Here is a 27,817-nt window from a genome sequence, read left to right on the forward strand (position 1 = left end):
TCATGTTTTTGTAGGTACATGTGCTTGCTGCGGTGTGAACTTTTGAATCTTTTTATATATTCATAGTTGTTAATTATATATCTTCTTTCAAATAATTATATGTGATTGTATAAATAGATGAAATTGTGTGAAAGCGATATTTAGAAGAATGACATTGGTTGAAAAGTGATCCGGGATTAATGGATTAGGATATAAAGATGGAAAATTGATGTGTTGGTAAATACATGAAAAAATATCAATAACTTGATATACAATATATAGAAGAAACTTGGCCGAAAACTTATTAAAAAAAAATGCCATGAATTATCATTGAGATATATATAATTGGTTGAATTTTGTTGGTCTAATAAAGAGATGTGACTAATTGATTATATTTGATTTGTAAATGGTCAAGTATATTAATATTTTATTTATTTATTTTGTTTTGTTTTGTTTTTTTTGTGATTTAGCTATCATTATTTTTCAATTCATCCCTTGCTATTTTTTAATCACTGAATGATCCATAAATTATAAATATTTTTCAATTTCACCTCTAACATTTTTTTATCTTTCAAATTTGACTCTTATTCTTTTAATTACAATATATTTTGTTTGTGTTCATTTTTATTTTATTTTATTTTTCAAATTTCATTCTCCTTGAGTTTTTTTTATCAAATTTTATCCCTATATTTCTCTTTGCTCTTTTTTTTCTTTCTTTTGCAAGCTTTTTTCATAATATTTTTCAGCAATTTCATCATTCAAAATTCAATTAGTTCATAATTGAGCTTCTTGATTTATTTTAGGTTCAATATTTCACGGGTTATAACTTTTAGAGATTAGACAAGATTTAAGAGGTTTGTCTACGTTTGTTTGTTTTTGTTCCTTTTTAAGATGATATTTTCTTATTTTTATCCTTCTTCTTTTGTTGAGTTGTCCCCTTATAATTTTTTTCAATTTAACCTCTTGTCATTTTTTAATCTATAAAATTATAAATACTTTTCAATTTCATCCCTTATGATATTTTAACCTTTCTAATCCAATCCTCATTATATTAATTGCTATTTATTTTGTCGATGATCATTTTCATTCTTTTTTCTCAAATTTCATCCTCCCTACTCTTTTTCCTGTTAAATTTTATCCTCGTTTTGTTTGTTGCTTTTTTTTCCTTTGCAAGTTTTTTTATTGATATTTTTCACCAATTTCATAATTCAAAATTAAATTTGTTAAGAATTGAGCTTCTCGATCCAAAATTTCATGAGTTGTGAGTTTTAGAGATTAGATCGAATTTAAAAAGTTAATCCGAGTTTTCATGATTTTTTTTCTTTTTATCAAGCTGATGTTTTCTAATTTTTTAAATCTTTTTTGGCATTTTATTTTCTTATTTTTGCGATTTTATTATAATTTTTTTAGTTTCACCCCCTATCATTTTTTATTCTACAAATAATCTATCAAATTATAAATATTTTTTAATTTTACCCCCTATGATTTTTTAATCTTTCAAAACTAGTCCTTATTCAGTTAATTGCTATTTATTTTGTTTATGATCATTTTAATTTTTTTTTAAAATTTAATCCTTCTTGTGTTTTTTCTATTAAATTTTATTCTCATTCTTTTTGTTGTTATTTTTTTCTTTTGCAAGTTTTTTTTTTTTTTTTACATTTCATCATTCAAAATTAAATTTGTTTACAATTGAGTTTCTTGATTGAACTCGGGTTTAATATTTCATGGGTTGTGAGTTTTAGATATTATACTAGGTTTAGGAGGTTCACCCGAGTTTGCTTGTTTTTTTTTAAGATGATATTTTCTTATTTTCTATCTTTTTTTTAGGTTTTTTTATGCTTTTAGGTTATCTCTCTATAATATTTTCAATTTTAACACCCTATCATTTTTTAATTTATAAATAATCTATCAAATTATAAATATTTTTCAATTTTACCCCTATGATTTTTTAATTTTTCAAATTTGGTACTCATTTTTTTAATTGTTATTTATTTTGTTTTGGATCATTTTTAATATATTTTTAAATTTTATCATTGTTAGGGTTTTTTCTCTCAAATTTTATACTCATTCTTTTTGTTGTTGTTTTTTTTTTTAACTTTTGCAAGTTTTTTTATTAATATTTTTTTCATCCTTCAAAATCAAATTGTTAAGTTTTTTTATTGAACCCGAGTCCATGATTTAACAAGTTGTAAATTTTAAAAATTAAATCAAATTTAAAAGATTCACCTTATTTTGCTTGTTTTTTTCTATAAGCTAAATTTTTTTTAGAAGCTTTGCTTTATTTCTTCATACTATTTACTTTCTATTTGGTTAGTATTATGTTGTTTTAGATACGTTAGTATTAGGTTGTTGTAGATAGATTCAGATCTAGTTTTTTTTAGCTTTTTTTTCAATACTGTTTTTTTTTATTGTTACTATAATTTTTTTTATATTATTTAAATTATTCAATTAAATCAATTAAACCAATAACTTGTACTTTTAAAAAACTTAAATAATTTGGTTAAGCAAGATCCCGACAGAAAGAATGAGGGTGAAGGGACGGACGGGCAGTACGTAGTCAGTCCATCTCATGGTCTGGGCAAAACTCGGGCTAGAAACCAAACCAAACCAAACCAGGACCCAAGTCCTCGTGACCGGCTAACAACTCCCTCCGAGCCTATGTTCTTTCTAAAACCCTAACCTGAGAAATTCACTCACTCGTTCTTGAAAATTTGCAAGCAATCATGTACGGTGGTGGTGAGTTTAAAAAACCCTAACTACTCTACTCTACTCTACTTTACGTTTGTCTTGGAATTTGGTTCTTTTAAGTTTTTTTGTTTTGTTCTGTTGGTGAAAACAGATGAAGTATCAGCTATAGTCATTGACTTGGGCTCACACACTTGCAAAGCTGGTTATGCCGGCGAGGACGCACCGAAGGCCGTCTTTCCTTCTGTTATTCTCTTTCTCTCTCGCATTTTATTTATCCTACATTAACAGCATTTTAACCTTTTTTTTTTAATTTGCTTTAGAAACAAGGAATTCCTGTTTGGAATTTCGAAATTGGCAAAATGCCTGTGACTATCAGCTAGGGTTTGAAGACTGTTATTATTTTAATTTTTCCTTGTTTTAGAGGTTTTCTTGGTACATGTTACTCAGGTTGTTGGGTCGACGGATCAAATGGACGTTGATGACACTACAAGCAAATGTAAGTTATATGTAGGATCTCAGGCTTTAGGATTTCGTCGAGACCATATGGAGGTCAGTTTTCTAGTTATTTTCTTGTCATGTTTTTGAGAGGCTAGACGGGATTTGTTTAGGCTATGTAATAAATTCAGGTTTTTTCCATCAGGTGTTATCACCTTTTAAGGATGGGATCGTTGCTGACTGGGATATGGTTGACAGCATATGGAATCATGCTTTCAGGTAAGATTCATTATCAAACACCCTGATTTCATTAACAAAAAAAAAAGATAATTTTTTTTTCTTTTATTCTGTAATATCTCTATATCTAGAATTTTACTGTCTTTAGAGAGTGTCTATTGATTGACCCAAAGGAGCACCCGATGCTACTTGCAGAACCTTCATCCAACAGTCAACAACAGAGAGAAAGGTAAGCTGGCAATGCATGATATTCTCTACTTTAATGCCAGCTGCATCTGTTATCTCTGTATTAGCTGGAAGTAACCCTCTTGATCCAATAAATGATTTCTTGCTTGTTGAGATTCTATGAGAATGACGACTACTAATGCCATTGATTAGTTGAATACTACTCATCTTGTGGTATGGACTATGAAGTTTTATCAAGGTCATTCTCTGGAAATTAGAAATAATTAAATAGTGTGATTTATTCACAAAGGAAGGAAGGAGGAAAAAGCTCCTAGTTTTGCAATATGTTCTTCACTTATGGTTGCCATGGTAATCATATGATTTATTCCTTGTTTCTAAGTGATGCAAGTTACTTCCTGTCCTGCAAGGCTTTGTTCATCAGTTGTTTAGATTGACATTATTTCTTTGCTTGAAGTTGAACTTTTTTTGTGATCTTGACCTTAAATAATTATTCTTTAGCTTGTTTTTGTGCGGGTAATGAATCTTCATAAAAATATTCTTTGTTTGTGTTATTGAAATTACTCTTTGCTTGAAGTTAATTTCAGTTTGTGTTATTGAAATTTAACTAAACTTCTTGGTTTCAGCTTATTTCATCATGCTGCTTTGATGTTTGCTGATTATGGTTGGGTTGTTGCATAATTGACAGGACAGCAGAGCTTATTTTTGAAAAGTACAATGTTCCTGCATTATTTTTGGCCAAGAATGCTGTATGTCCCTGTTCCATCTTATGCCCACCTCTCCAACTTGCACCTTAATTTTTTTTAATATGATTGGAGAATCTCATTCAATTTGGTGACTCAAGTTCTTCTTGCTGCCAGGTTCTAACATCATTTGCATCAGGACGTGCTACCTCGCTAGTTGTTGATGGGTAGGAGTTATATAATTGTCGAGTCATGAGTGTATAACGTCTTCAACTGGCAGTGTCAGTGCTTTTCTGCATTTATTTTGCACTTAACTTCAATCTTCTTACTACTTACACTATTTTAGTTGAGGTAACCACTTTGTCCCTTATCTCCACAATGCATTTCTTGCCATGCACATTTAGTGAAAAGGAACAAAACACAAGGAAACAAACTTGCTTTTAACTTTATAATGTGAGGATGCAATGGCATTTGTAAAAAAAAAAACAGTTTGGAACTGGTGCGTTTTTCATCCATGAGCTCTATGCGAAAACTTAGAACATTAAAGTTGTGACTATGGTGGATAACATAATTTGAAATTGGTGCTCTCCTCACCATGAAAAGTTGATAGCAACGTGCTAAACCTAGAAGATTGAAATATTCTATGGTATTAATTGGCAATTTATCTCCTTAGATTGATGCTGGCTCTAATCAGTGTTTTGAGACTACAACATGGATGTTAACATATTTGGATGTTTGAAGATTGCTTCTAGAACCATCTTATTTGCAATAACAGATTATGATGTGCCCATTATTTTCCTTACATTCTATTTGCCTTCTTTTTGCTAAACTTTTTGCTGGATTTTTTGCTTAATATAATGCTGAAAAAAATGGTATCTGTGCCAGTGGTGGAGGATCAACTACAATTGCCCCAGTCCATGATGGTTATGTTCTTCAAAAGGTACTGCTCTTTGCCTGATCAAGTGGTATATGTTACTTGCAAATAATTGCTTTGGCTATGGTGTCTGTCTTTAGATTTTCAATAATAAACCAATCAATATCAGTCTTGCATTTTGTACGTGTTTGTAATTTTTTTTTTAATTCTGTTGAAATCTCTTAACTTAAATCATTAGTAAAATTCTGGAATCTTGACATGTTCAATTTTCATTGGAAGATACTGGATAGTTCCATTGGAAATTATCGAATTTGGAGGGATTTGAAAGGACCAGCATGAAATCCCTTTAAAATGAACTGAGAATTTGTGAAATGTTTTAGAGTCACTGTGCTTGCATGTGAGTATGGAGGTCTCTCCTTCAGTTTTTCTCTTGGTCATTCCTTTGTATCCTATCAAACATTATGAATGTGTCCCTAAACTGCCAGATATCTGCAGAAATAATCTGTCTTCAGCATCCCAAGAGATAACACTACTGATGTCTTTGATTGGAATTTGTGGTTGTCAAGCAGTAAAAGAAATAGTTCCTTTGATATTTTTGTTTTTGTTGGAGAAAGTCTAGAAATTCATTAGAAAAGAAGCATTTAGAAGAATTGCTTTGGGAATGAGACATGCTCCTAAAAGATAAAGGAAAAGGGACTCCAAGCAAGAAAGCACTCCAAGCCTGTTGAATAACTGCTGGAGGAAACTCTTAATTGGAACTTTATTAAAAACTATCAACCTCTTTCACCAATCACTTGCCAGCAGCAGATTTAGTGCTGCTCTCTTCCTCTTTCCTAAAAATTTTAAAACAATAAAATCTAGCTAGGATCATGCCCCTGTTAATATCTCAAAGGTCTCATGCCGAGTTATCTGCCCATGACAAGCTGACAGCCCTTTTCTTTTCATTGCTTTTGTTATTATAGGCAGTGGCCTCTTCTCCTATTGGAGGAGAACTTCTTACTGATTGCTTGCTGAAAAGCTTGGAGAGCAAAGGTGTCATGGTGAGTGAGTATAGGAATGAATTTGTGCTTTGAAAGGCCTAGTTGTTTTGTCAGAACTAACTAAAACATGCTCTTTTTTTTTCTTTTCAAAGTAATCTCTTTATTTGGCTATGCAGATAAAACCAAGGTACTCTTTCAAAAGAAAGGAAATACAGCTGGGTGTGTTTCAGGTAATTTTTAAATGTCACTGGAAATTGTTTTGGGTTGTTACCTGTTGTGAGGACAATTCCTTTTTCCATGTTTCTGCTAGATATCCCTCAACATTTCTTTTGCTTTGTGATTCAGATCTAATTTCCATAGTTGCATTTTGTTCATTTGGATTTTTTTTAATATATGCCATTGAGACCTCTTTCATTTTTTTGAATGTCGTAGACGGTGGATCTTGATTGTCCAAGTACAACTGAAAGCTATAGACTCTACTCTCAGGTCTGTGATTGGCTAGACAATTTTCCTCCTTGTGAAGTTGAGAATCTTTTTATATCTGATTGTTTGTTTTGGAAACAGAGAGTGATTGCAAGTGATATCAAGGAATGTGTGTGTCGAGCCCCAGATACACCATATGATGGTGTGTATTCCTTCATGTTGTAATTGCAATGATTGATTACTTGTAGGTTTTATCCGTTGAGATCGCATGATCTACTTAACAGAATTTCTGGATTGTATATATTTTTGTGTGTGGATATGGTTTGTGGTGCAACCAATTTGTCTTGTTCTTGTAGTTTGAAAACATTAGAGCTGCTGTCAACTTTCATTAATGTTGCGGTTCATTTAATTCAAGGCATAAGATTTACCACCAATATCTGTTTGTTCCCACACAAAATGTGACCTTATTTCCTTTGAGGGGTCGGAGCACTGGTGATGTTGAATTAATAAAGCAAATGAAACTTTTACTGCAAAACCTGCTCCAAATTTTCTATCAAAGCTTCTACTTCTCAATGCATCCCAAAGTTCTGAAAGCACCTTTTTCTGAAGTACTGACAGAGTTGCTTAACATTTTCAAAATTGATGAAATAGAATACCAGAAAATGTGCAAACTTTAGAAGCCAAGGGACACGCCTTCTCAACCAATTCATGATGATGACTGAATGATTTCCTTGACAGATCATGACAATCATGCTGTTTATTTGTAATCTGAATCTCTTGCATAATTATGTTGGTTGCACCCCGCCTTCTCAACCAATTCATGACGATGACTGAATGATTTCCTTGACAGATCATGACAATCATACTGTTTATTTGTAATCTGAATCTCTTGCATAATTATGTTGGTTGCACCCTTGATATATCACATATAACAAGTTGTAATTTGTATTGAGTGTAGTGTTACAAGCATTCATTTATGCTAACCTTTCTGTTTCTTTTTCTTTCCTCTACAAATCCAGAAAGTTCATACTCAAACATTCCAATGACTCCATATGAGCTTCCTGACGGCCAGTAAGTCCCATGCAATTCAATATTATCCAGTTTGAATGCTGTTTGGTTTGCTTTTTACATTTGGAAATTGAATGCTATGTTTTTCTATCTGAACTTCTGCTCTTAAATGCAAACAGGACAATTGAAATTGGAGCTGATAGATTCAAGATTCCAGATATTCTATTCAATCCATCCTTGGTTCAGGTTCATGGCTCACAAATACTCACAATCCCTCTTCAATGTTCTGTTCATTGCATCTTCTGTAACTCTGCAATATTTTCACTTTTTGGTTTTGGTTTTTTTTGTTTTTTTTTTTTTTTTGGGGGGGGGGGGGGTGTGTCCATTTGTTTATTCACTCCATGGGACAACGTGTTAGTTGCTATAATTTTCTCCAAGTACTGCTATTTTCTTCTTTTAACTGCATCAATGGAGGGCAATTTTATAAAGTCTATGCTCACTTTCTTTTTTACCACCACAAGTACATGTTACAAATTCATGGTGGGCAAGAATTTCAGGATTTCCCAAAATGAAGTGGATAAAATGTTTACAATTCAGGGTCACTTCTTTTATATGTTTGGTGTATCTTTACCATAACTATTTTTTCATTTAACTTTGTTTCTTCTTGTGGTTATTGAATGGGTCTTTTCAGAATATCTTAGGAAGTATTCTTGAAATCTTTTGTCTCTTCCTGAATTTTGATGCTTCCTGTGCTTTAAATTATAATTTTGTTAAACATAAACACACTTCAATGATCATTTAATTTGTATATTTAACCAATTATTATCCTTTTCTTAGTACTTGTGAATTTGATGTTCATATGAAATATTCATGAGTTGTTGATTTATCTGTGTAGTGCAATTGGTTTGTGTATTGTAAGTCTATCTGGTATTTCACTGGTGAAAATCTTCAGCCTGTGTTCACATACAACAAATTGTTTTGTGACTAAAATCAGACAATTCCTGGTATGGATAATTTTGTGGAGATTGCTTCTAGTGCTCGTGGTTTGCCGCAAATGGTAAATTTACTCTTTTTTACATGACAAATTATTTTTTGAACTTAAAAATAACTAGTTACCTTCTATCACTTCTATATAAGTAGTTCTTTCTCAATGTTTGCAGGCTATTGAAAGCATTAATAAGTGTGATGTTGATATCCGAAGAGAACTGTTTAGTAGTATACTGGTAAAGTGAACAAGCTCATTATCAACTCTGATTGTATTGTTGGAAAAAAAAAAAAAAAATAACTAGCAAAATGTGTGGATGGCATGATAACTGATTATAATGGCAGATTATCATATCATAGTGTTAGTTCGATGAATTTCTTCAATGAGAAAAAGAAATAAAGGAAGAAATACATGGATTTTAGTTGACTAGATTTGTTTAAAATTTCAATGTTGATGTGGTTCCTTTTCTTTACTGTTTGATTTAGCTTGCTGGTGGAACAGCATCAATGCAACAGTTGAAGGAACGACTTGAGAAAGATTTGCTTGAGGTACTTTTTTGGCTGAAAACTTGATTTGTTTTTTACCCTTTGAAATCATTGGGAATCCTTTTTTAGCTTTCTCCATTTCAAGACTTCAACACTAGATTTATCATCTCAACCATCTCGCTTTACTTGCAACATATTTTTAGTATTCAGTGACCTGAAGTAATAAGGCAAAACTTTACCATGGCTTACACTATCAGTTCCATACCATCACACACTTGGAATGCAGCGTTTTTACTTGCAATTCTATTATTTGGTGCCAATAGTATGGAAAAGCTCATTGTATTACTGTAGCCCTTTGTCACGCTTCTGCATGCATGCACTTTTTTTTGTTGAGACTGATAATACATTAATATTTGCATGATAGAATTATTCTTATCAGAAATCTAGATATGAATACAAATTTCATATGAGAACAAACTTCTGTTTCCACAGTTCAAAAAGAAAGAACACAGGAACTTCTGTTTCAGACTAAGTTACAAAATAATGGAATGATCATTCATCCATGTGCAGGAGTCTCCTCCAGCCGCCAGAGTAAAAGTGCTGGCTAGTGGAAATGCAACTGAAAGGAGATTCAGGTTTGATTAACTTACTTAACCCCAAACAATCATGGTATCTTGGTATCTAGTGGCTTCTAGTGTATATTGTATTGGAAAAAAAAATATGAACTAAAACAATAATGCATTCTCATTATTTGTAAGGTGGTTGACAACTGAAAAATGGTTTTGGGGGTTTGCATTAGAGATAGATGTGTTGAAGTATTGAGAATCCTGAAGATGAATTTAGAAACAAAGATAAGTCTAATAACTCAATAATTGAATGTTTATGGATAGCCAGATATTCCAAAGAGCACAGACAGTAGTGGTGGAAAGCTCACTGCAAACTTGAAACTTTGAGGAGTAATTCCTTCAGTCAGTTTATTCCAATGTATGGTGCTTTGATGTATTAGTTCTCATCTTTGTGAGAAACAAAGATGGTATTGTCTTGGCAGTCTAAAGTCAGCTTATTACCATTCATTTAAAGTATGATTTGGTGATTGCCACGTGTTTAGTTGATATTATTTGTAGTGTTCGCCACATATTCTTTCATGTACAAGCACTTGGTGGAAGACCTGATAGTTTCTTTATGTTGTGAAGCATTTCAAGTTTAATTAACTGTGATATTTCTCTAGCTGAAAAGTCCTTTTTTTGAATAATTTCTTTAGAATCCGTTTGTATAAATAAAAAAAAATGGTTGTTTTTCAAATGATTATTTGAGCAGTGTATGGATAGGAGGTAGTATACTGGCATCTCTTGGTTCATTCCAGCAGACGTGGTTCTCAAAGTCTGAGTAAGTTTCATCTTTCAGAACTCTGTTATATGGATGCAGTTAATTACTGAGGTTCAAGGAGCATATTTTCAAGTTTTGCTCCTTTTTTCCTAAGATTTCCAGAATTTAAATTTTATATTAAGCTTTACGAATTCAAGTTTGAACAAATATATCATCCTCAAATTCAAGGAATTGACAGGTATGAAGAGCATGGGGTGTCTTATGTACAAAGAAAATGCCCTTGATACTATATTTATGAAGGTAGCTGCGCAGAAGTATCAGTTGTCGGGGAGGATAATTTTATGGTTGGTGGAGATTTCTTCAAGTCATCTGAGCTCCAACATTTCTGGGATCATATAGCTTTCCAGCAAGTTTGCAGCATCTACTGTCACCACGAAACATTAGCTTAGATTATATCATTATCTTCTGGTTAGCATTTGCTTTGTATCAGCATTTTCCATTCACTCATTCCGTGACAATCTGATCCTGTAGCGTAGGTTGATGCCCTTTTGTGTACTATTTACAAACATGTATTAGGTTGTTAATGCCCTTTTGTGTACTATTTACAAACATGTATTAGGTTGTTAATGCGAACAATCTGTACTATTATTACTCTGACAGAAAAGATGCAATTGAAAAAAAAGAGGATTTTGGTACTCTTTTTTGTTTAAGCAAAACCGATAATATATGATTAATTAAAGCAGAAAATTACAGGCCTTTTAATCTACCCTCTCCCCATTTCATTTGATGTATTTTTGTTTCTACCTGCATGCCACCTCCCATCCAATTTTTTCCTTGGAACATCTTTTAAAGTTTTGTATTGATTCCCCGACAAGATTAGTATCATTAGTGTAAATTATACCATCTATCTGTTATCAAAAACCAAATCATAGAACTATAGAACCTCAACCTCGAGTCTCACAAATGGAGTTTCATGACTTTGTCCATAAATGAAACTTGAAACCTCTAGTCTTGCTTTGGATGTTTTGATCTTGTTGCTTTACCCCTTAACATGGTTGCACCATGATAAACTTTGTTTCAATCTCATGATGGTGGTTCTTGGAGCACATTCTAGACCAAGATGGTAATTGTCACAGGTCTAGGTGCATGGACGCGTCAGCAAAAACACTGTTGGAATCTTGGTAATGTGCATGGGTAGTGGCAGCATGCGTGGACAATGAGAGATTTGACAACAATGCATAACGGGTTCGTGTGAACACAATTGATTGGTTTGATGGCCTGTTAGGTGGCGGATCAAGAGAAGTTACAACAGTAGGTAGTTAGAGACAATTTTCAGTAATTACTGTTTTTAGACAATTGTCTAGATTTGGTTAGATCTGTCTTAGGATAGTGTTCTATGTAACATCTATATTCTTTTGTAATAAATAGAGGCTAGAGTTTTTTGGCATGCAAGAGAATTATGCATTGCAATGAGTTTTATGTATCCTTTGTTATTGGTATTAATAAAGATTGATTTTTTTCCTGTAAATTATGCTTGTGATTCTTATTTCTGTTGATGTAGTTAGTCTATAACTTGCTGGACTTTAAGGGAAGCCTCCTTTGGGTGTGTAAAACACCTTAGTTTATTGGCCAAACAAGAGTTAAGATTGTGAGATAAGCTGAGTCTGGTGTGGGACGAGACTGTCTTGCTGGATCAAAATTGTGCTGGAAATTTTGTCTTTGTGTCAAGTGGTATCAGAGCGTTGGTTCATTCTGTTTTGGAAATTGTTGGTTTGATGTCTAATGCCATCAGGTATGGAGACAATTTGAGAGAGACTCATCTTGAGAATATTTTGAGTCCCATAGATGAAAACGAAGGCCAATCCATAAATGACAAACTTGTGTATGCTGTTGAAATGGCAGAAAGGTCAGCTGGGTACTATGTGGATCTTGCGGCATGTATAAGTCACAAAATGCAAGTTCTTGAGGATGAGATTGTTTTCTTGAAGAGGGTAGTAGCGAGTGTCCCTAGGGGTGATAGCTCATCCAAACCAAAACTACTAGAGCCAAAGTTATTTGGTGGTGCGAAAAGTTCCAAGGAATTGAGAAACTTTCTTCGGGACATGGAATAATGCTTTAGTATGGCTAAAATTGGGGCTGATGAACAGGTAAACATCACAACAATGTATTTGTCAGGTGATGCAAAGTTGTAGTGAAGAACTCGAATCAAAGAGGATATGAACACAGGATGTCTTAATATTATGACTTGGGATTGTTTGAAGCAAGAACTGAAAGAACAGTTCTTACCAAACAACACGTCCTGGCTGGATAAAGAGGATTTGAAGAAACTAAAGCAGGACAACTTGGTGAGGGATATGTCAAAGATTTCAGTTCTTTGATATTGGACATTGAGAACATGTTTGAAGAGGATAAGTTGTTCAATTTTATGTCAAGATTGCAGCCTTGGGCTTAGGCTGAATTGCAAAGGCATAAGTTAAAGATTTATCTTCTACCATTGTTGTCGCAAAAGTTTGGTTGATTTCAAGATAGTGACGCGAGATGAGTCCGTTATTGTTCCTTTAAAATTCAAGACTGAGGATAAAATGGATGAAAATAGGAAGAAAAATAAGTTTTGGTGGGAGTGTAAAGCTAAGCAAACAGATGCATCAACGAAAGAAACCAAGTCGGATGCTGGCTGTTTTATATGTGGGAGACCGCACTATGCTAGGGGATGTCTGAAAATGGAGAAATTGAATGCTATTCCGGGGCCAATGACAATGAACATGAGGAAATATTGTCATAACCCAATTTTTAATCTTTTATTTTTATAAATATTTTCTAAATAAAAAAAATAAAAAAATATTCTTAATGTATTTTTGTCCTTTTCAAAGTCTTTTCAAAAGAATTTAAAATTCAAAAATTTGTTTTTGATGTGTTCAACTATTAACGCATATATTTCAAAATCATTGATTAATTCTTCTTGTTAAATCAACATCGATATTGTTTTTTTTAAAAAAATTAAAATACAAAAAAATTAAGAAAAAAAAATTTAATAAATGGGCAAAGGGACCAAAAGTGAAAAGGAAAAAAATGAGGCATCGAAAATTTAAGTTGCTTGGGAACCAAGCAATTGGGAGGAAAAATTCAAATCATTTTGCTTATAAATAGATGGTTATCTCACACACAATAAAAGGGAGGAGACAAAAAAATTGAAAAACCCAAAAAACTCTTTCTCACTTTCTCTCCCCGTATACAACAAAAAAAAAAAACTCTGAATAACAAACTATTGCTGTGGGATTTTTTTAATTTTGGCCAAATCTTAATAGACAATTATAAATTGTTTACAATATCTATTTTTGTATTTTTAAAACATTATAAAATGCATTTTCTTGTTTTTATTTAGAAAATATGCATGAAAAACTTGTAGAACTTGGTCGTTTGCAATTAAAACATTTGGGGTAATTAAGTTTTTTTCTTCGATCTTTTTTCTTTTTTTATCATCTATTTAACACAAGATAAAAAAAAAGTAATAAAAAAAGCAACACACACACATTCTCTTTTTACAATATTTGTTTTACTTACACACCCCACAATTACATGTTTGCAAACAATAAAAACTCAAAATTTAAAAATAAATAAAACACACATCAAAATTCTAAAATTTGCTAAATAAACCTCCCAAAATTCACAAAATAATCTAGAGAAATCTCTGGAACTCGGGAACCAACTAAAAGCTTTTGAAATTGCTAGAAAAGTGGTGGCGCATGGATCTTATACGCCACCGTCACTGGTGGCGCTTGGAGCCACGTGCCACCCATGGTGAAGATGGAAAATTGGTGGATCAGGATCACCTCCTCTTTCTCTTTCTTCCTGTACTAAGGGATGATACTATGATGGGAGGAGAAGATGTTGATATCAGGTTGGAAAATGATGCGGTTTAGCTTATGGTTTGGCCTTGAGTTACTCGTGATGAGGATTCAGTTAGGAGCTTGGGTTCAGATTATGACTTCTAGGCAGAGGAATGAGAAAGGCTTATAGATACATGAGCTGATATGAAGGTTTTGATTAGGAAGTGATTCGTACTGAGTCACTACTATAGGAAGTTATATAAGAAATTACAGAGTTTGAGTCAGGGTTCTAAAAGTGTTGGTGAGTAACATAAGGAGATGGAGATCATGATGATTCAAGCTAATGTAGTAGAGGATATGGAGACCAATATGGCTAGGTTTCTTAAGGGGCTGAATCACGAGGTCACAAATGTTGTGGAGTTGCAACACCATGTAGAGTTGGAGGACATGATGCATATAGCCATGAAAATGGAGATGAAGATCAAGAGGAGAGGGGGAGCATGGCCACCATTCATTTTGAGAACTTCTTCATCTTGGAAGCCTAGTTCGATGAGATATAGGGCTGCTCAAGTTTAGCCAACTATGAGAGGGGGTTCTGAGACTCCTAAATAGAAGAAAAACACCTTCGCGGATGGTAAAGGTAAAGTTAAGGCTCCTACTTCTTGTAGTCATGACATTAAATGTTATCATTTTTTGGGTTTTGGTCATATGAGTTCATTGTGTTCAAACAAAAGGGTCATAGTTACAAGAGCCCATGATGAGATTACGTCTGAAGAGGAGGATAATATTGAGGTGGAGATGCCACTGTTGGCGGATGCTAGTGATAAGTGTATCAAGTATCCCTTTGACGGGGAGGTGCTTGTGGTAAAACGAGCACTTAATATGCATGTGAAGGTAGGAGGCTTGAAGGAACAAAGTGGAAACATATTCCATACGAGGTGCCACGTGCAAAATAAGATATGTAGCTTGATCATTGACAATGATAGTTGCATTAATATAGCTAGTGTGGGTTTGATGGATAAGTTTTATTTACAAACTACTAAACATCATGTTCCTTATAAATTGTGATGGTTGATTGATTGTTGATTAGTACTTAAAAGTGCATTTTTATCAAGGTTTTATATCATCATTTTGCACTTGAAGTATCAATAACTCCTTAACTAAAACATGTTTTATAATAACATATCTAATACTATAAGATACCTTTAATTTATGGTAAATGTTCATCTTAAATGCAGGCCTATCACATAAATGAAAGAATTGATTGATGAGTTAAAGTACTGAAATTGAAAGGACAAAGAGATGGCCAAACTTAGAAAAGAGATGCTGGTGCAGTCCAAACTGGAACACTATTCGGTAATTGGGTCATATCTGGAGCTAAAGATCTTGGATTTAGGTCCATTTTATATGGATGGAAAGATAAGACATAGGCCTACAACTTTCATGTGGAGCCCAAGATTTAAAAAGGCTGTTTTCAAGTCCAAATTGTAGTAACAAAAAAGAAGTCCGAATCTGTCCTATAGCCCAGACACTGTTCAGTGTTCAGCCCATATCTCAAGTTCTAGAAGTCCAAATGATCTCAAATTTTTACCCTGGAAAGATGAGACAATTTCCTAGAACTTTCATGATTTAAGTTTGTTCAAATTATGACGTCATCAGTGACGTTTTTGGCAGACAAGAAGATAAGAATTGTCACCAAGTCAAGATGTGGTCACCCACTCATCAATTAGTCAACAAATCAATAGTTCCGAATTTTGGCCTATAAAAGGAGGCATTTGCCATGTATTTAGGCATCTTGGTTTTCAGATCAAGATCATGCTGTTGCTCTCTCTTTATATTTTGTAATGCTTAAGTTTTGCTTATATTAATCTCTTGCTTATGCTTTTCATTTCCTTTCCTTGTTTATTTATGTTTCTTTCTTTCATTATGTTTAACTAAGTTTATTATGTCAAGGTGAAAAGGGTACACTAATGGTGTAAGAATAAGTATAATATAAACTCAACATGGACTTTAATGTTGGATACTAACATGCTTTATATTTGTTATCTTATTCACTTTTAATACTTTGCTTGTTAAATGGTTAATCTAGATTTATGTTGTATAACACTTGGTACAACAAATACTTGGCACTTTCATAGCCCATACTGTATGGTATAACCGACACCTGAGCCATGAAAGGAATTTGATTTGTTGTTAACATAAGTTATAATCATGAATGTCTGGAAACATTTACAAGTATTAGCATTATTCGAATAAGATAGCTAATGTAATCATGTTAACAATTTATAATCTTATTGGAACCTCCTTGTGTGTGGTTTCCAATTGAATAATAAGGGTTTATACTATACTTGTTTGAAATACTATTAGTGGATCCTCTAACCTTGACATTTGTTGTTATCATTGTTTAATCCTTACGTTAATCTTTCATCTCAAAGTTCTCATCAACTTCTTCCTCTTCTTCTTCACTATTATTATTATCACTATTATTATTATTATTATTATTATTATTATTATTACTATTGTTGTAGTATTATTGTTGCTTATAATTTATACAAGTAACCTCCCCGTGGTTCGACCCCGGTCTTGCCGGGTTATTTATTACTTCGACACTCCTGCACTTGGGAAAAGACATCAATCTTTTGGTCGTGTCAAGTTTTTGGCGCCGTTGCCAGGGAGGTAAATTCTTGTACAAATTATAGTATTTATTTTATTTTCGCTTTTTACTTTTCTTGTATTTAACTTTGTTTCTTTGGTGTTGTTTCTTTTTCTTTTGTTTTCTTCTACCTTTTATTCTCTTCTTACACGTGCTTGAGAGTGTGGTCACGTACATTAAGTGGTAGACTTTGTAGGTATCCTCATCATTTTCAGAAAATATGGCTGAAGAAGATAACCAATCACTTCATAATGAAAATAATGAGAATATTCGGGTTAGAACTCTTAGAGACCACATGAATCCCACAAGAACAAGTGCACCCTCATGCATAGTTTTTCCTCCTGATGCATCTCATTTTAATTTTAAGATAGACATTATTCAACTTTTACCATCTTTTCATGGCTTAGATTTGGAAAATCCATACTTGCATTTAAGGGAATTTGAGGAGGTTTGCAACACGTATAATGAATCAAATTGTAGCATGAACACCATTAGATTGAAGGTTTTTCCTTTTTCATTAAAAGATAAAGCTAATACATGGCTATAAAATTTGAGACCTGGATCCATTCGTGCTTGGGATGAAATGCAACAACAATTTTTAAAGAAGTTTTTTCCATCCCACAGAACAAACTCTTTCAAAAGACAAATCATTACTTTCTCTCAAAAACCAGGAGAAACATTTTACCAATGTTGGGATAGGTATCGAGACTTGCTTAATACTTGCCCCCATCATGGTTTTGAAACATGGAGATTAGTTTCACATTTTTATGAAGGGTTAACTCCTAGAGATAGGCAAATGGTTGAATTGATGTACAATGAAACTTTTGAGGATAAAGACCCTAATGAAGCAATGGAGTACTTAGATTTGCTAGCTGAAAATTCGCAAAATTGGGACATAACAAGTACTTATGAGGCACCAAGTAAAACCCAACCTCATACATCTAGTAGGGGTATGTACAACCTTAGGGAAGATCATGACCTCCAAGCCAAGTTTGCATCTTTAGCTAAAAAAGTCGAAGTGCTAGAATTGAAAAGGAGTGGTCAATTAAAATTTGTTCAAGACATTGCATCTCAAATCTGTGAAACCAAAGAACATTCAACCAATGATTGTCCAACCTTGCCTTCTTTTAAAGAATGTCTTCATGAACAAGCCCATGCATTAAACAGTTTTAAAAGGCCCAACCATAACCCATATTCGCAAACATATAACCCTGGTTGGAGAAATCATCCAAATTTCAATTGGAAGAGTGATAACAATAATGCACAAACTTCACAGCCACCGTTTCAAGCACACCATAATTTCCAAAATTCTCATGGATATGCACCTCCTTATGCTCCCCCTCCTAGAAGAAATCTTGAGGAAACATTGCATGCATTTATGGAAAAGCAAGAGGCAATTAACACTCAACTTGCTCAAAGCATGACAGATTTTAAAGATACTCTTGCAAAATTGACATCTGCTCTCAGTTTCCAAGAGAAAGGTAAGTTTTCATCTCAACCACAACAAAATCCAAAGGGACAATACAATGTGAATGCAAGTAGTTCTGGAAGCCAACACATGGATCAAGCCAAATCAGTCATCACTCTTCGCAGTGGTAAGGTTATTAAAAAACTCATTCTTGAACCTTGTAAGAATGATGATGAGTCAATCTCTGAGGGTAAGGAAGGGGTTGAATCTGATCATTGCAAAGAAAAGACTGATTCTCCGCCAGCACTTCCATTTCCTCATGCCATGACGAAACAAAGGAAAGTTAATCACAACTCTGAAATCTTTGAAACCTTCAAACAGGTAAGGATCAATATACCTTTGCTGGATGCTATTAAACAAGTTCCTTCTTATGCTAAATTTTTGAAAGATCTGTGCACTGTGAAGAGAAAACTGAATGTGAAAAAGAAAGCCTTTTTAGCCGAACAAGTAAGTGCCATTCTTCAGAACAATAATGCTTTGAAATATAAAGACCCTGGTTGTCCTACAATTTCTTGCTTTATTGGAGAACATAAAATTGAAAAAGCCTTACTTGATCTTGGAGCTAGTGTGAATTTACTTCCATATTCAGTTTTTCAAAGTCTCAATCTAGGTGAGTTAAAACCAACTTCTGTAACTCTTTTACTTGCCGATAGATCTGTAAAAGTGCCTAGAGGAATAGTTGAAGATGTGTTAGTACAAGTCGATAAATTCATTTATCCTGTGGATTTTATTGTCTTAGACACACAACCTGTTGAAGCATGTAATTCATTTCCTGTTATTTTAGGACGTCCGTTTCTTGCAACTTCTAATGCATTAATTAATTGTAGGAATGGACTGATGAAGCTATCTTTTGGAAACATGACATTGGAGATGAATATTTTCAACATTTGCAAGCAACCTGGAGATGATAATGATTTACAAGAAGTAGATTTTATTGAAGAATTGGTTTATGATCAATTTGAATCTACTTTGAGTAATACTGAGTTTGATGAATTTGAAGATTTGCAAATGACTTATTCTCAGGAAGAAATCACGGATGAAAAAGGCATTGAAAATATTGATGCGAATCTTTTGTCAAGAGTGACAACAGATTCGATATCTGACATCACACCAACCGATGATTACTTTCCTGACAAATCCTTACTTTCTCTTAGTTCAATGCCTTGGTTTACTAAAAATATCAATTTCCTTGCCTCAGGAGATTTGCCAACTCATTGGAGTACCGAAGATAAAGGAAGGTTTTTGAATGAAGTGAGAAACTTTTATTGGGATGACCCTAACTTATTCAAACATTGTCCTGATCAAATATTTCAAAGATGCATTGCGGACAATGAGGTAAGTAGTGTCATTAAATTTGATCATTCTGAAGCATGTGGGAGTCATTTCTCGTCAAAAAAGACCATTGCAAAAATCTTTCAAAATGGATTTTATTGGCCCACCATGTTCAGGGACACGCATGCATTCTGCAAAGCATGTGAAAATTGTCAAAAGTCAGGATTTATTTTAAAACATAAGGAATCTTTAGATAATCTTCTATTGACTTTGGAGACATATCCTGGTGAAGATGTGCATTGTGCATTTCAAGACTTATGACCCCATTTCCATAAAGAACGTGATCGACTTAGTCTTGGGAATCTGACTAAAAAAAGACCCTGTTTGCCAGTTTTTAAGAAAACTGGATGGGAAGCCTATCCCCGACCCATAGAGGGCGTTTAAGCCGTTCTTGGATGTAAAACCAAGGGAAGATGTGAGCCACAATCACAACTACCTGTACATACACATGCTTTTTCAAATAAATAAATAGAGAGAGAGAGAGAGAGTGAGACTCCAGCTGGCCTACATATAGATGATATGATTGCATTTTCAATTCTGCATCTATAAAATCTTCTCTTCCTTCCCCTCATTTCTACTCAACCCTTACATTAGACAGATATAGAAGCGTGTAGAAATGGTAAGTTCCTCAAGTTATCACATAAAAAATATTTGTGTTTTCGGTGGATCCAGTCTTGGGAAGGAAATAACTTTTTTAGAAGCAGCAAATCATCTTGGTCAGGTACTAGCTGAGAAAAAGATTCATTTAGTGTATGGGGGAGGCAGCCTTGGGTTAATGGGGGGTGTGGCAATAGCTACATTTTTAAGAGGTAGTCAAGTTTTGGGGGTCGTCCCCGAAGCTTTAACAAAAGGGGACATCATTGGAAGAACAATTGGAGAGGAACTACAGGTCTCCACAATGTTTGATCGAATGAATACAATGTTTAATCATGCTGATGCCTTCATTGCCTTACCAGGTGGTCTGGGCACATTGGAAGAGATCTTTCATATTTCCTCTTGGGCCCAACTTCACATTCACCATAAACCTATTGGTTTGCTCAATGTTAATGGTTTTTATGATAATTTGTTGTCTTTTCTTGATCAAGCTGTGGAACAGGAATTTCTAACATCTTCGGCACGACAAATCATAATCTTTGCTGCTACTGCTGAACAGTTGATCGACAAACTACAATCTTTCACCCCTGTAATTGATCCTTCCATGAGTCGCATAAATTGGTCAACTACAGAAAGCCGTAAAAAGCTTAGATTGGATTTGAGCCTTCGTTTGTGAATCCTTGTGTCTTTTGGTTTTATTTCTAGCATAATATTTTGTTCTGTTATTTCTTATATTTGTTTAAGTGTGTTTCAGGTTTGTCAGTGTTCGTTGTTTCAGGTGATGTCTTCTATACTCTATCTTTCTACCTTAGGACATTGAGGACAATGTCTCGTTTTGGTTGGGGGGAGAGGGTAGTAGTAATTAAAAAAAAGAAAAAACTAACCAACTAACTGTTTTTGTTTTCAAAAACCATTTGGAAAAACTGTTATTACTAGGATGGTAGAGTAAGGGGGAATGACTCTTGAGACGCATCTTAGTAAACATTTTCTAATGGTTATTTGCAATATTCATAACAAGGCCTATTAGAATACTTCTTGAAATATTCAGGTTTACAAACTCTCGCATTGTTATCACTTAGTTCTGCTCATATACTCATTTAACAAATATTCTTAAACCTTTATTTTCACACACACACTTTAACATATGATTGTGGGTTGCACATTGGATTATTACATTATTTATATTCTTTTGTTAAAGGTAACAACTAAGGGATAAAGATAGTCTATAATTCGCAAAAAACAAAAAACAAAAAAACAAAAAAACAAAAAAAAGAAGAAAATGATGATAATAAAAATGTAGATAAGTTTGATTTCGTAGCCTCCCTAACCTAAGCAATTAAGCCCGAAGGGGTGTTTTAACACCTAATACCCTAAAGTCAACTGACTTGGGAGCTATTGGCCCAAAGCTTGTTACATGGGTTAAGGAGAAAAGCTTAAGGGAATCAAACATTGCATTATCTACGTATCAGTATCTGCAACCCGAGTTACTAAGCTTGTAGGGGTGTCTCAACACCTAATGCCCTAAGACCAACTGGTCTGGGAGTCATTAGCCGAAAGCTCGTTACATGGGTTAAAGATGCATTGCGTTTTAAGTTATATGTATAGATATTAAAAAAAAAAGAGTAAAATAAAATAAAATAATCCCAACCCAAGGAAGTAAACCTTAAACATTAGAACAAAATATTGTTTTCTTCCAATAAAAGCCCCATCATCTATGTTTCATACATTGAGCACATAACAAGGAAGGTTTATTAATATTTTGTTTAGGAGATATTGAGCAGATATATAAAATTTAATGAGAGTTTGTTTATCTGGATAGATTAATGGAAGTTGAATGATGAATGCCTTGCTTTGTGGAAATTTGCAAATTGTTTTTCTATTTTAACGTTTTCATTACTAGGGACTAGTAATAAGCTGGTTGGGGGGTGTGATTAGTACTTAAAAGTGCATTTTTATCAAGGTTTTATATCATCATTTTGCACTTGAAGTATCAATAACTCCTTAACTAAAACATGTTTTATAATAACATATCTAATACTATAAGATACCTTTAATTTATGGTAAATGTTCATCTTAAATGCAGGCCTATCACATAAATGAAAGAATTGATTGATGAGTTAAAGTACTGAAATTGAAAGGACAAAGAGATGGCCAAACTTAGAAAAGAGATGCTGGTGTAGTCCAAACTAGAACACTATTCGGTAATTGGGTCATATCTGGAGCTAAAGATCTTGGATTTAGGTCCATTTTATATGGATGGAAAGATAAGACATAGGCCTACAACTTTCATGTGGAGCCCAAGATTTAAAAAGGCTGTTTTCAAGTCCAAATTGTAGCAACAACAAAGAAGTCTGAATCTGTCCTGCAGCCTAGACACTATTCAGTGTTCAGCCCATATCTCAAGTTCTAGAAGTCCAAATGATCTCAAAGTTTTACCCTAGAAAGATGAGACAATTTCTTAGAACTTTCATGATTGAAGTTTGTTCAAATTATGACATCATCAGTGACGTTTTTGGCAGACAAGAAGATAAGAATTGTCACCAAGTCAAGATGTGGCCACCCACTCATCAATTAGTCAACAAATCAATAGTTCCGAATTTTGGCCTATAAAAGGAGGCATTTGCCATGTATTTAAGCATCTTGGTTTTCAGATCAAGATCATGCTTTTGCTCTCTCTTTATATTTTGTAATGCTTAAGTTTTGCTTATATTAATCTCTTGCTTATGCTTTTCATTTCCTTTCCTTGTTTATTTATGTTTCTTTCTTTCATTATGTTTAACTAAGTTTATTATGTCAAGGTGAAAAGGGTACACTAATGGTGTAAGAATAAGTATAATATAAACTCAACATGAACTTTAATGTTGGATACTAACATGCTTTATATTTGTTATCTTATTCAGTTTTAATACTTTGCTTGTTAAATGGTTAATCTAGATTTATGTTGTATAACACTTGGTACAACAAATACTTGGCACTTTCATAGCCCATACTGTATGGTATAACCGACACCTGAGCTATGAAAGGAACTTGATTTGTTGTTAACATAAGTTATAATCATGAATGCCTGAAAACATTTACAAGTATTAGCATTATTCGAATAAGATAGCTAATGTAATCATGTTAACAATTTATAATCTGATTGGAACCTCCTTGTGTGTGGTTTTCAATTGAATAATAAGGGTTTATACTATACTTGTTTGAAATACCATTAGTGGATCCTCTAACCTTGACATTTGTTGTTATCATTGTTTAATCCTAACGTTAATCTTTCATCTCAAAGTTCTCATCAACTTCTTCCTCTTCTTCTTCACTATTATTATTATCACTATTATTATTATTATTATTATTGTTACTATTGTTGTAGTATTATTGTTGCTTATAATTTATACAAGTAACCTCCCTGTGGTTCGACCCCGGTCTTGCCGGGTTATTTATTACTTCGACACTCCTGCTCTTGGGAAAAGACATCAATCTTTTGGTCGTGTCAATTGTGGAGAGGTGAAGATGTATAAACAGGTTCTTGTATCTTTTTCCATTAGAAAATACTGTGATGAAGTGTTATGTGATGTAGTTTTTTATTCATGCTAGTCACTTATTATTGGGTAGGTCTTGACAAAACTATGCATGATGGATTTCAGAATAGGTTTTTGCTTGTGAATGATGAGAAATCTATAGTTCTTGTTTCTTTATCTCTTAAACAAGTTTATGAGGATAGTTGAAACTTAGAGAGGATAAAAGAGCGGAAAAAGAGAGTTTGTATTTGAAGGAGGGATTCATAACATATTCTTTATGGATAGGGTTTTATAGGGTTTTGATGATTATACATTGTTTCGGCCTTATAATGATGATGTACTTTTAGTTTATAATTTTCATGTTTTAGATTCGAGTTTGAATCCTTCAAAAAATAAAAGGAGGATGATACGGTGCCTATGGTTCAACCTTGGGTTACTTATGATGGGGATTCAATTGGGAGCTTGTGTTTGAGGGGAAGACCATTCAACCAAGTGAGGATTTTCCCTTGGGTTTTAGCTTGTATTCCATTAAACTATGTTGGGTTTTCATATTAGAATGCATTAGTCCAAATTGGGTTTCTTGGTGTTGATGAGTTCAACCTAATTATGGAGGAGTATGTTTTGGCAAGATCTAACTTGGCCCTTGTGGATGTGCATGGGCTTGAGCTACATGGGGTCCAAAAGTGGCTAAGATTAATTAGGGTTTTGGGATCCTTTTCCTACAAGGATTAGTCAAAAATCATAGTTATGTTTGGTTCATGATGAGGGATTACAAGGTTGAATTCTATATTGGACAAGGATTCTATATCTAACTTGGAAACCAAAGGGCAGAAGCATGCGGGAGTAAATTCCTCTATTTATTTGTCCATTACAAGCAAGGATTCCTTTCCTTACAAGGAGAACAAGAGGTAGCCAGATTTAGAGGACTTTCCTTATTGTTTTCTTTCCTTTCTCTTATAAAATTTCCTTACTAAGAGAGATTGTGGAAGGCTTTTAAAAGGGAAGAATCCAGTAACTCTCTTCCCTATTTTATAAAGCATTAATTCCATCAAACAAGGGAAGAAGATCAAGCATTGAAGGCAGCATATTCCAAGCATGGAAAGAGGTCTAAAAAGGGTGGCAAGCACACATTATTCCTACGTAAGTCAGACCCGGCTACACAAGGAAATTAATCAAGTTAGGGATGGTTTTGGGGACTGATTGTTTCCTTGTATTATGCTGAATATTTTACTTCATTTTTATGTTATTTTAAGTATTATTTTAATCATAATATTTTAGTTTAGGTTTTTATGTTCAGTTGGGTTTGTTTTGGCCCAAATTAAGTGTTTTAGATCTATTTTAGGCATTAAGCTTGAGTTAGTTGAAAGCTCAATGGTTTGCAACACAATATGGGTCCATTAGGGTTAATTATCTTAGGATTATATAATGTTTTCCTTGCTGTGAATTTCATTTACCTTCAAATTAATAATAATATTATTGTGTTTTGCTTGAAGCAAACATGTTCTTTATTATGACAAGCTTATCAAGGTATAACTAACTTTTGGCGTCAATTCATGAATTTCAATACCTCCGATTCTTAATTAGAAGTTAACTCTGAGTCAAGGTTCTTAAACCTGATTTTTGACTTTCTTGGGAAATCATCATTTTTGTTTGAGGTTACTTGACCACGTGGTCAAGAGGTCCATATCAGAGAAGGAGAAGGGCTGTCGTGAGTGTTTTTTATAGCTAGTGGCTGGATTTAGGTTTAATAGGGCTAGGTTTTTTTGGTGTATGTGGGGAGAGAATGTGAGAAAAGGTTTTCTGGGTTTTTCTTTTCTTTTCTTTTTTAGCCGCCTCCCTTTTTTTGTGTGAGATAACTATATTTTTTTATAGGCAAAATCATTTGTCTTTTTCCTTCCAAATGTTTGGTCCCTAAACAACTTATATTTTTTGGTTCCTCCTTTTCTTCTTTTTCACTTTTAGTCCCTTTGCCTATATTTTTTAAAGCAACATCAACGTCGACTCAATGAGAAGAATTAATCAATGATTTTGAAATATGTGTTAGAAGTTGAACACATCAAAACCAAATTTTTAATTTTTAAATTCTTTTAAGAAGACACTACAAATAACACAAATATATCAATAACATATATATTTTTATTTTTTGTATTTTGAAAATATCTAGAAAACAGTGGGTCAAAAATTGGGTTATGACAACAATCATGCATGTTAACCCAATGCATATGTTGAATTGTTTGGTTGTGAAATTGGAGGATTCGATGGACAAATTCAACATTGTTGACACTAATTTGGTGTATCTGGATGCTTTGTGTCATGAAAAGTTGGGTGTTATGAGCACTCTAATGTATGTGAAAATTAGAGTGAAGGATAGGGAAATTATTGTAATGTCAGATTTTGGTGCTACGAACAACTTTATTATTGATAGATTGGTGACACTGTTAGGTCTGCGATTAAGCAACAATAATACAATAATTAAGGCAATGAAGGAGAAGGCACAACAGATATTGGGAATTGCCTTTATTGTGTTTATAGCACTGGAAAAGTGGTAAGGGAAGCATGATTTATTGGTTGTGACCCTTGATGATTTTGACATAATTCTTGGCTTGGACTTCTTGAAAAAGGCTAAGAATGTGTTGATGTCATACCTCGAGGGGATTCTGGTTACTACTGAAATATGCCTAAGTTTTGTGTCTTATCATAAGACTTCGGTGGTCGAAAGTAACTGATGCAACCTAATTATTCGATAGTTTTACCCATACCTAGTATTTTGCCTATGTTTTATATATAAAATGCCATGATATTCTTTGTTTTGTGTTTTGAAAGGCACTTTTGGATGAAAGATTAAAAAAGAAGTAAATTGGAGATAATTGATAGAATTGACCTCCAGTTAATGTTTTATGCAGAGCTTGAGCTCTAGAGGTCGAAACGAAGTGATTCTAGTGGCATTAGAAAGCTAACATTCATACCTTTCTACACATACATGGCAAGAAAAATAAAAAGAGAAAAAGCATGGAAATCATAGTTTTCAAAGACAAATATCGCATTATACTAGTGTTGATCTTTGACCATTCTCACTTGAATATCTTGAGCTATCTTGAAGTCCATTTACTGCAAACTCAATTGTTTTGGATTTCTAACTTGAAAACCTATCAGCATACCAAATATCAGCAGAAAACAAGCTCATATGAGAGAGATATGAGTTTTCTAAAATGACATGAATTCTGCCAGCAGACAGATTTTGTGAAGACACAAGTCCAAAATACTTCTCAAAGCATCCAAACCGACATCCAAGTCTTTATTTCAACAATTTAGCTCCTCTAAGTCAAAAGTCAAAAGTCAAAGCATGAAGATTTTATACAAGACTATTTCTCTTTTTTTAGGAAAATAGTTATTAAAACGCTTAAGTATAAATTGTCTACTTCGGAAAGGACTATATTTTAGAAAAGGAATTAGGGTTTCCTAGGATATAAAAAGAAAGAGAGAAAGGAAAGAGAGGGTGGCCAGAAAAGAGAAGAAAAACACACCCTTTCCTTCAATTACCCGAAATCATGCATTCTTATTTCTTTTTTATTAGTTATTCAATTGACATGCAAGGCTAAACTCTTTTTCTTGGTTGTAAGGATACATAAACCTTCAGATTTCAAGAACTGTGAGATTTATTTTACCTTTTCTTTTTAGTTTATATGATGAATGAATATGTTTGTTTTCCTATTATTTTTTCTTATGATTGTTTATTTTAATTGTTAGAGCGGACTTTAAGTTATTATTGTGAACAATCTATTGCTAAGTTCGCTATCAAAACCGGAGTTCAGGTATATAAACTTGCGAAGCAACCAAGTTTAATAATTGTGGCCGATCTACGGTATTAATCTTAGGGAGAACATTCGAACAAATCAAATATGAAGTGCGGATAGTTATGTTGTCTAATCAATTTATCTAGTTCTTGAGGTTGCCATTGAATTAAATTACTAGTGTGAACACTGTGATTACTTGTTGGTTAGGGTTCGTGATATGACTGATCTATGAACTAACCAATGTTAAGAAAAGATAAAGATTCAGAATATAAATTGATGTTTCATTTCAATGATCGGTTTCTGATTTCCATAGGTGGATGTTGAAATCAAGGTTTGTTCTCTTGATAATTT

General features: G+C 33.4%; 1 protein-coding gene across 6 annotated transcripts; it reads left to right on the forward strand.

The window, feature by feature from the left end:
• Positions 1 to 2,482: 2,482 nt before the first annotated feature.
• On the forward strand, positions 2,483 to 10,981 carry LOC133676128 (actin-related protein 4-like). Of its 6 annotated transcripts, XR_009835547.1 has the most exons (21): positions 2,485 to 2,715; positions 2,819 to 2,910; positions 3,115 to 3,216; positions 3,308 to 3,381; positions 3,488 to 3,568; positions 4,211 to 4,271; positions 4,383 to 4,432; positions 5,091 to 5,145; positions 6,042 to 6,119; positions 6,236 to 6,289; positions 6,492 to 6,545; positions 6,624 to 6,684; positions 7,502 to 7,553; positions 7,670 to 7,736; positions 8,485 to 8,547; positions 8,651 to 8,713; positions 8,961 to 9,023; positions 9,531 to 9,595; positions 10,278 to 10,346; positions 10,525 to 10,862; positions 10,906 to 10,981. XR_009835547.1 is itself a non-coding variant. In XM_062097715.1 (20 exons), exons 1-20 carry the CDS (start codon positions 2,703 to 2,705, stop codon positions 10,568 to 10,570), a joined length of 1,230 nt encoding a protein of 409 aa, XP_061953699.1. In that variant the 5' UTR covers positions 2,485 to 2,702; the 3' UTR covers positions 10,571 to 10,981. The 6 variants fall into 6 exon arrangements, 5 of the variants coding, with proteins under 5 accessions (XP_061953701.1, XP_061953699.1, XP_061953700.1 ...); XM_062097715.1 differs by having other exon boundaries at positions 3,294 to 3,381; positions 3,535 to 3,568; positions 10,525 to 10,981; XM_062097716.1 differs by having other exon boundaries at positions 10,515 to 10,981.
• Positions 10,982 to 27,817: the final 16,836 nt, after the last annotated feature.

This window comes from Populus nigra, chromosome 16, assembly GCF_951802175.1.
Source record: "Populus nigra chromosome 16, ddPopNigr1.1, whole genome shotgun sequence".
In the NCBI taxonomy this organism is placed as follows: Eukaryota; Viridiplantae; Streptophyta; class Magnoliopsida; order Malpighiales; family Salicaceae; genus Populus; species Populus nigra.

What these genes read in the sequence shown, in the direction of transcription:
- LOC133676128 (XM_062097714.1), top strand. An exon ending in TTCGTCGAGACCATATGGAG is followed by an intron (nt 3,217 to 3,307) that starts GTCAGTTTTCTA and finishes TTTTTCCATCAG; the next exon opens with GTGTTATCACCTTTTAAGGA. An exon ending in ACCTCGCTAGTTGTTGATGG is followed by an intron (nt 4,433 to 5,090) that starts GTAGGAGTTATA and finishes TATCTGTGCCAG; the next exon opens with TGGTGGAGGATCAACTACAA.